Genomic DNA, 10344 nt, shown 5'->3' with positions numbered 1-10344 from the left:
AAGAAAACTATGCAAAACTAGACTGACCAATTTTTGGGTGGGTAAGCCAGGATTGAATTCTGTTGCTCAAGGGTTGCACCATTCATCTGTTTAAGATGATTGAACTTGAGCCTCCATGTCAATCCTAGTTCATCTAATTGCAAAATACGAACACAGCATCTTCATCATCAAATTACATCGCTAGGAACATCTCATTCTTTCAGTATCATGTTCTCTTTTTCCATTTTTATTTCACATTGACAAATTTCACTGGATCCTAATATTATCACAAGCAATACTTCACTCTGCTAATAAGAATATAAAGCAAACAATTACATTTTAATTGTTTCTTACACCTTTGTTGCTCTCTTTGTCAATGTTCAATGTAGGAATAGGAAAAGAAAACTGAATCATGATGCAGAGAAGTTCCGACAGAAATTCACAAGTGACTTCATCTGCATTTTCTTGTACAAACTCCATTCTGAGACTTGAAAGGTTATGAAATAGGAGAACAGGTTTCTTTATCTTAGTTCTTTATAATGGTCATAGAATAGATTGGCATGATAACCAACAGTTGACTTTTTAAAAACTTTCATGTGTGTAAATTTACTCTTCTATTGATATTCTTCCAAGAATTCCTTATATTAGAGATCATTCCCTCTCAAAACAGCACCAAGGATGCTCCATTATGGTGCCCCATAGATGAAACTTTATTATGATAACCTTATTCCTTGGTAGCTAATCTGATTTGCCCTTAACAAATAGGATGATTCCACTAGCATTGCAATAGATTCTAATAATAGATTATGAGATAAGGATAACCTTATTCCTTAGTAGCTAATCTGATTTGCCCTTAACAAATAGGATGATTCCACTAGCATTGCAATAGATTCTAATAATAGATTATGAGATAAGGATAACCTTATTCCTTGGTAGCTAATCTGAATTGCCCTTAACAAAGAGGATGAATCCACTAGCATTGCAATAGGTTCTAATAATAGATTATGAGATAAAGGATAGTACACATTAGAAAGATAATTAATCTACAAACATGCGGTTAATATTCTTTTTAAAAAAAGAGAAAAATCAATGCAGGTGGCACCTTGTGATCAGTGTTAATATAACTCAAGCTGGTATGATTTAGATAAATTGCAGCTTGCATGACTAACACTTTGATAATTAATACAAAATAAGAATAGAACTAGTGGTCTGAATTTAATACTTTTGATTGATGACAGGTAATTTTATGGACTTACCCTCTATGAGCTTATGGTCATCTCTATTACAAGCCCAAAATAACAATACAAATCCTAGCAGAAGTTCCAAGAGCAAAAAAAGGAAGGATAAGCCTGTTATGATAAGATCTAAAAACCTGAACTGGATTCATTTCAGACCTGACCAAAATATATATTCAATCACTTCTTTAAGGCAGACTCATCCGTAAGACCATAACACAATTTGATACCTTCAAAACTTGTCAGAATTACAGAACAACTGATGATTGAAACCCATCGCTTTCTCTTGATCAAAGCTTTAGAAGGACAGACTATAGAGGAGTTGCTATAAAGGATTGTCTAGAGGATTTCGACCATGAAAAGGTCCCCAAATAGATCTACTGCATCATCCCAAAATCAACTACATAAATAGAAATCTTGATGGATCTTCAATAAACGATTCTTTAGAACTGGGACATCTTCTACTTCAGAAAATGCTTCAATTGAATCTGATTATGTAAAATTGTCAATAGTATTGATTGCTGTTTATTAATTGCTGTTGGTTGCATTTATTTTACCATGGTCATGCCCCAATTCCTTTCTGGTTGCTTTGCCATATGGTCAATCCTACTCATCATAACCTTCATCAGTGCTACAAATATCAATAATAAGCTTCATCCTTTGATATATGTAATTATTCATTGTTTTCTCCAAAATTTAAAACATCAACAAGCACCAGTATTAACTGATGCATCTTCAGCAGCAAAACAGTTAGCATATCAGTTAAAGGGCCAGTAGGAATCTTCTGGTAGACAATAAGGGTAAGTCTATAGTTGGGCAAATTCAAAGGGATAAAATGAATGAAGACATCAGAAAGAATAAAAGAGAAAGTTTAGGGCCAAAAAACATAAAAAATCAACATCTCTTTAATTCTAAAAAATAATTAGCCTATCTCTGCCACTTGTGTACCACATAAATGAACCAGGCACTAGCATTTTAATAATTTTCTTTCGTCATGAGAATCTATGTACAAAGACACGTGATACTTACTAAAACAAAAACACTCTTATCTTATATTGACTCAAATCTGAGACTTATCAACCACAGAACATCATGCTAACCATCAGAATGCCTCAACATAGATAACGGAGCACGTGTTATAATAGTAAAGTTTTGAATGCTCATGTTTGTTTTCTAATGGGTTTGGTGTGCAAAGTTTCACTTTATACTGTTAGTTATTTTCACAACTTGCTCCAAATTCAACGCATACAATTGCATGTGTTCTTAAAACAAAAATAATAAGTTACAGAAGAAAGATAAAAGTTAAACAATATTGAATTGCTTAGCATTATTTTTTCTGTAGTTCATTATTTGGGTTTTTAAGGTTGGCGTTCAAAGTTTCATTTCCATATTGCTAGTTATTTTTGTTGAATCCGGATTTTGATGATAAAATCAATCAATGAGTTCATAGGATTAATATATTTTTGAAATAAGTGACGCAGAAAATATTTCGATCACGGACTTTGATCACCGAAGGGCCAACTATCAAACAAGAGAGTCGGACTTTATGCTGAAAAATTATCGTGACGAAAATTAGACGTCGAGCCGAAAGATTAGTCGACGTGCTAAAGATCGAACTTTGTGCTATAAATTCAAACATCGTACCGAAAGAATCAGATATTGCGTCAGAAGATTGGATGCCATGGGAAAGTCAACATGTCGATAGAATGAGCGATATACCTAAGAAAAGAGCGATGTGTCGGAGGTTCAGACAAATTACCGAAAAATCGAACAACATGCCGAAAGAGCGTACAACGTGCCAAAAGCTTCGTAAATGTTCTATATATGTGGTTGATTTGTTAAAATCTTGATCGAGGTCATTTTAGGTCAATTTGAGTTGGTATTGAGCCAAAACAATGCCAACTTGTCAAGAAAGCCATTGGTCTTAAAGTTGGGCCGAATTAGGCCTGTTAAAAGGCCAAACTGGTGGCCTAAAGCAGGCCTGAGTGGTGATACCGCCAGGCCTAAGCGATAGTACCGCTTAAGTCAACTGACAAGCACAAGGCTTTCCAACGGTGGTACCACCTATGGCGACGGTAGCAGCGCTTGGGGGGCAATAGTACCACCAAAAATTCAAATTTTGTAGTGATAGTATAGCCAAAGACCAAAAGTTGCGAGTGTTAGTAGTAACACCGCCCGTACCTCAAAATTTTGGGGAATTGAACTTTTTATCTTTATTTTTAAAGCCTTTTGAAGCTTATAAATATTCTACTCAGGCTTGGTTGATGAAGCATCTATTCTTGAGTTTGTGAAATGTAATAGCTCTCTCTTTAAGCATTGTTTTGAGTCTCTTCCTCCCTCTTGAGTTTAGTTGTGATACTAAGTTGAAAGAGGTAAGAAATCTCTTGTAAAAGAGTGAGTGTGGAGGTTCTCTCCTAGGACTGTAAAGAGTAGAAAAGCTGTAACAAGGATAGTTGATCTTCGTCCATTAGAAAGAAGATCGGTAATAAAAATCGATAGCCTTGAGAGACAAGGAATCAGGAGCGGGCGTAGGTCGGGAAGACTGAACCACTATAAATCGGTTTGTATTCCTTCTTTTGCTCGTGACTTTTGTTTGTGATGGCTTATTATTATTCACTTTACTCGAAAACCTTCCTCGTATTCAGTATTTGGTTAATCGTGTTTTCGATACGGATTTTACAATCAAACTTTAAAGTCAATTAAAAAATTTCTATAACACTAATCACCCCCCTTCTTAGCGCCATTAAGATCCTAACAATTTTGACAACTTTGCTCTAAGCTTTATTCCTGCAATCACATGTGATTTTAAAACGAATAAAATAAATTAATAGAAAAATACGAAAATTTAGACAGAATTTGATTGTTTGACATCATTCCTTATGTCATTCAATTAATTGGGTTTATAGGATGACAGTTAGCTAGTTCATATGGACATTATCAACTAACTAAATTGAATAACAAACATCGCAAGATATGTATCATAAACTTAACTATCAAAATAACAAACCCTATGAAACATATTCATATATCATGTTAATAATAGATAAGTCAATAAAAATTGCCTCAATCTTTTACATGAACCTACTACCACAATTGTTGCACCTTTAACATGCTAAGCAAACAAGCCTCGGCGCTACAGAAGGTTTTCTCTTTGCAAAAACAATATTGGTTGACCTGGTTCAAATTTTACCGATAGATGGCACTTCTCATGTTGGATCCCACCAAGAACTGATGAAGATTTAGTGGAAACCAATGGGACTCTGCCAATTAAAAGCTAAGATTGGGATCAAATAGAAGGATTCCAAATCAAATGAAACCAAACCAACAGATTTATTTGAGATTATCGATTCCCTCACCCATGACTTCCCTAATCCTACTTCTCGGTCATGTCTACTTTCAAGACAACACTCTTGTGGGAATAAAAGGGAGAATATCCATCCATTTACACATAAGTTATATGCCTACCGGCAAAGATGAAACCAACAGGCATGCGTCCACCTCTTTAGAATGGGTCCAGTGTTCATATTTTCAAACAGTGATAAACTGGCAAAAAACAAGCTTCAGTTCTTCGCAGATGCTTCTGCATAAGGTCTTTTCCTATATTCGTGTTATCATGGATTTGATCGCTTGTTATAGCATGAGACGCTTAAGTCATCTTGAAATCTGTTTTATTAGATAAAATTTCACAAATTGTTTTAAATTGTTATAATTGACTCAATCATATTAAACTCTGAATCATTCAATCAGGTCAGGGTGAGTGACATGAGGTTTTATCAATCCAAATATTGCTAGAGCAAGTTAAATCAAATTATTCTAGGTTTGGTTCAACAAACAAAATTGATAACTTCACCCAATAAAAAAGAGGTGAGGTATCAAAGTTCACCCAAGAAAACAGAGGATAAGGCATATTTGGTATTCTTCCCACAATAAAAAAAAGGCAAAGAAACAATATATGCCACTCCATCAAGGGGTTTTAAAATTTACCTAAAATGATTCATGTTGCTTTATCAGTTGAAGACTTCATTGCTCAAGGCCCAAAGTCTTACAATATACACCACACCAGATTTCAGAAAAATGCAATATTCATTCAGTTGAATAAGGTCAGCATGTTCTACCAACAATCAACTACACCTACATGTAATTATCATACACCCTAACCCAAATGAAACGTCCTTTGAGGAAGGTGAGATTGCATAAAATCCAACAGCAAAAAAGGTCAAAAAAAAAATCTATAAACAACAAATAAAAGAGCTATATTCTTCCAAACATAATTACTTTTCAATTAAGATGAAAAGGTCGAACTTTTAGCTACAAACTAAGCCCTCCTCTTCATATGATACTAAAGGGGGAATTACAAGAATCAAAGCTTCTCATCGCAACCATTGTCGGCTGGATTACATAATACAATGCCAAAATGATTTTAATTTGCATATTATTGATAAAGAGGTACCCAAACAGAAAATATTCATCATGTTCAAAATAAATAATTCCCTTACAGAGGTATCTATTATCCCCAATATTAAGCTCGAGATCAATTGTAATCAAAACATCCGGAAGCAGAAACAGTAGGACATACCTAAATCAGCCAGTGAGCAAAAGATTAAAGGCCAGTGTCAGAGATCATCCAGATCCTTCGCCCTTCCCTTTGTTCGAACCACTTCCATCACCATCACCACCTTTTTGTCCTTCGTCAGTGTTCCCAAGCTCAGCTACAGCATCGGCAACTAGGGCCAGAGGCCGGTGCACGATGACCTCATCGACCAGTCCGAACTCCTTGGCCTCCTCAGGGGACATGAACATATCACGCTCCATGCACTGCTCGATCCGCTGAATGGGCTGGCCCGTGTGGTGGGCGTAGATGGCGTTGAGGCGCTCACGGACTTTGAGAATCTCCTTGGCGTGGATGGCGATGTCGGTGGCCTGACCGGAGGCGCCGCCGGAGGGCTGGTGGATCATGACGCGGGAGTGCGGGAGGGCGCGGCGCTCACCAGGGGCTCCGGCAGCGAGGAGGAGGGATCCCATTGAGGCGGCCTGGCCGAGGCAGAGGGTGGAGACCGGGGAGCTGATGTACTGCATCGTGTCGTAGATGGCAAGGCCAGCGGTAACGGCGCCGCCGGGGGAGTTGATGTAGAGATGGACGGGCTTGGAGGGGTTCTCGGACTCGAGAAAGAGGAGCTGGGCGACTACGACGGAAGCGGTGTCGTCGGAGATGACGCCGTTGATACACACGATGCGCTCCTTCAGGAGACGGGAGAAGATGTCGTACGCGCGTTCGCCACGGGAGGAGTGCTCAATTACCATGGGAATAAGCCCGTATTTGCGGGTAGCGGGTTCGGGGACGGCAGCGAGGCGGGAGGAGGGGAGGAGGCCCCCGGAGAGGGCCAGGCGGCGCCACCACATATTCGAGCGGCGGAGAGGTGCTGACGATGAGCGTTTAGGGTTTTAGCGACAAAGAGCCTTCTAAATGACTGGAGTTGTTTACAAATCTATCCTTCCAAAGTTCGTTCCTCCTAAATTTTTGTACTTGCTTTACATAGAACGCGATATCTAAATCTTTCGTAATTGGTCTGCGTAAATCTGACTTGCATATATATCCCTCTAAATCTTTAAATCTTTTATATATAATTTTCATTTTTACGGATCTAATAAGCTAAGATTAAATAGATTATATTTTAATACATCCCATTATATATATATATATATATATATATATATATATATTCTTCCCATTACAATAAATCCAAGAAAATACTTACTTTGATCATTATCAATCATACTTATCAATGGTTATTCATTTAAGATTTAAAATTATTAGAAATATAAAATAGCTAAAATTCTTTTAAAATCCTTACCATCATAACATATTTTAATAATATTAATTATCAATTTCAATTTGAACCATAGCTATTAGTTATTAGTTTGAATTTAAAAAAGATCAAAATATGAAATACCTAAAGAAAATGCTCTTAAATATCTTTCCATCACAAGATTTCTCTTAAAATATATTAATAATATTTTAAATTTAAGACCAATATTGATTGTAAACTCACATACATATTTTTTAAATTTCATAGAAATAACATATATATATATATATATATATATGTTTAAATTTAAATGTAAGAGAAAATAACAAAAGAATGATGAATTTTTGGAAAAAGTTGTTTATTAACTTACAGTATATAAATTAACTCTAAAGTTTATAGATAACTTAATAGAACTCCTACTCAAAACTCCTACTTCTAACCAACTCCTAATGTTTCTCTAAGAAACCACTTCTAAACTAATCATAACCTTAACCGACCTCTTCACCTCTTTAATAGAGGTCGGCTATGTAGGTTTTACGTGAATGCCTCTTTTAATGAAACTCAATTAGGACTCTCCTAGCTAGAGTCATAACAGACCCACTCTTTTCAAATCAGCCTTGTCCTTGAGATTGATGATCCATGAATTATAAGAATTTGATCTTCAAGTTGTTATAGTTCTCCTAAGTGGCATCTTATGTTGGTAGGTTCACCCACCATATTAGCACTTCAGTAGTGTATCGTCGTCGTCGAGTCATGATCCGTCGATCAATAAAGGCACTCGGTTGGATCTGGAGTTCTCCTTGGGTAGTCATATTTGGTAGATGGCTTTGGGTTGTCTCGTTTTGTCCTAGCTTGAGCTTTAAACACAACACATGGAAGATTGGATAGATTCGGGAGATGGCGGGTAAGTCCAATCTGCATGTTGTCGCTCCGATGCACTTCAAAATTTGGTAGGGTCCATAGAACCGAGGTGAAATCTTCATAAATACTTTGGTCTAGATTGATGTTTGCTTGTATGGTTAGAGCCATAGGAAGACCCAATCTCCTGCTGAAAATTCTCTTTCGCCTTTGTGTTGATCATATTATTGTTTCATCCTTGCTTGAGCTGTAGTGAGATTATCTTTTAGCAACTTCAGCATTTTGTCTTTGTCTTGTAGTTCCCTGTCTACTTGTTCTACTTTAGAGGTGCCCAATATATATTTTGGGATCATAGGGGGAGGTCGGCCATACATAGCCTCATAGGGAGTACATTTTGTGAATGAATGATAAGTTGTATTATACCACTACTTGGCTAGGGAAGCCACTTTGTCCACTCTTTTGGTCGGTACTAGTGAAGCATCTGAGGTATGTCTCCAAGCACCTGTTCACCACTTCAGTCTAGCCGTCGGTTTGTGGGTGATATATCGTACTCATTTTCAATTTAGTACCCTATATCTAGAATAACTCTATCCAAAATCTGCTCGTGAAGACCCTATCATGATCACTTATAATAGATCTCGGCATCCCATGAAATTTTACAATATTCTCCATAAAGATTCGAGCAATACTAGAAGTAGTGTAGGCACTAAATTGATGCTCGGGGGAAGATATCTTCTGGGTTGATATCCAAGAAGCTTTGTGATGAGGGAAGTAGTGTAGGCACTAAAGTGCTGCTCGGGGGAAGATATCCTATGTAATTTTCCATGTGATGAGGGAAGCCCTTCGATGAAGTCCATTGATATATCATTTCATAGTGAGTCCAGGATGGGTAGAGGTTGCAGCTTTCCAGGACTTGCCATTGTCTCGCCTTTATGTCGTTGGCATACATCACATTGTGCCATAAATTTAGCAATAATATTTTTCATCCTTACCCAATAAAATTTTTTCTTAATTATCTTATAGGTTCTAAGGAACTCGGAGTGCCCGGTCGCAGTGTGGAATGCATCTTTTGAAGGATAGTCTTTATGCAAGTAGAATTTGGCACAAGCACAATGAGTCCCTTATAGCGCAATTATTTTGAGTCCCAACTATAATGAGCCACAAAGCTTGGCACTTCCTCTAATTTTTTTATGATCTTACTAGTTTCTGGATCTTCTTGTCATTCCCTCTTAATATCCTTAAGGAAGTCGCTAGTCGGAAGTGAAATAGTTGAAAATTCAGCTTGCTTGGGTAGCCACGAAAGCGCATCTACAGCAACATTCTCTTTCATCTTTTTGTAAGTTATTTCATAATCATATCCAAGAAGCTTTGTTATCTATTTTTGCTGCTTGGGGAAAGATATCTTTTGCTCCAAGAAATATTTTAGGCTTTTATAGTAGATTTTGATTCGAAAACATCGCCCGATCAAGTACGGTCTCCATTTAGTCACCACATGAACAATCATGAGCATCTCCTTATCGTAAATAGTGATCTTGAGATGGGAATGGGATAATGCCTTATTGGTATAAGCGAGGGGGCAACCATCTTGAATTAGTACAGCACCAATTTTGACTCCGGAGGCATCGGCTTCAATAACAAAAGTCTTACTAAAGTCGGGTAGTGCTAGTACAGGCGTTACAGTCATTGGCATCTTTAAGTACGTCGAAGGCGGTGGTGGCTTTGTCTAGCCATTGGAAAGCATCTTTTTTCAGTAAGGAAGTAAGGGGTGCACTGATCTTTCCATAGTTTTTCACGAACTTGCGGTGGTAGTAGCCTGTTAAATCGAGAAAGTCGCGTAGTAATTTTATGTTTCTTGGGGTCGGCCAGTTCTACATTGCTTCATTTTTGGAGGGGTCCACCACCACACCTTCTTCTGATATGATATGCCCAAGATATTCCACCTTCTATTGAAGAAAGTTGCACTTCAGTTTTTTGACAAAAAGAAGATGTTCTCGCAAAATCGTCAAAACAAGTCGTAAGTGCTAAAAATGACTTTCAAGAGAAGGGCTGTAAATAAGGATATTGTCGAAGAAAACTAGCAGAAAGTTACTAAGATAATTCTAGAAAATATCATTCATAAGGCTCTAGAAGGTGGAGGAAGCATTGGTTTGACCAAAGGGCATTACCAAAAATTTGTAGTGGTCGTTGTGTGTTTGAAATGTAGTTTTCGGTATGTCTTCTTCGCACACTCGTATTTGATGATACCTGGATCGAACGTCCAGCTTTATGAAGACTCGTGCTCCCTTTAATTCATCAAGTAATTCATCTACTACTTGAATAGGGTATTTGTCCTTGACGGTTATATTGTTGAGAGCTCGGTAATCAACGCACATTCATCATGTTCCATCCTTCTTTTGTATAAGGAGTACCGATGAAGAGTAGGGGTTGTAACTTGGCCGAATAACTCCTGTTTCAAGTATCTCTTT

The 10344-nt window shown here is 37.3% G+C and overlaps 1 protein-coding gene across 1 annotated transcript; it reads right to left on the bottom strand.

Annotated features, from left to right (window-relative positions):
* Window positions 1-5629: 5629 nt before the first annotated feature.
* Window positions 5630-6724, bottom strand: LOC103973178 (uncharacterized). The gene has a single exon (XM_009387679.3). It carries the CDS (start codon window positions 6612-6614, stop codon window positions 5835-5837), a length of 780 nt encoding a protein of 259 aa, XP_009385954.1. The 5' UTR covers window positions 6615-6724; the 3' UTR covers window positions 5630-5834.
* Window positions 6725-10344: the final 3620 nt, after the last annotated feature.

This window comes from Musa acuminata, chromosome BXJ1-9, assembly GCF_036884655.1.
Source record: "Musa acuminata AAA Group cultivar baxijiao chromosome BXJ1-9, Cavendish_Baxijiao_AAA, whole genome shotgun sequence".
Classification (NCBI taxonomy): Eukaryota; Viridiplantae; Streptophyta; class Magnoliopsida; order Zingiberales; family Musaceae; genus Musa; species Musa acuminata.
The sequence above is the reverse complement of the archived record's forward strand: the minus strand, read 5'-3'. Positions and strand labels throughout refer to the sequence as shown.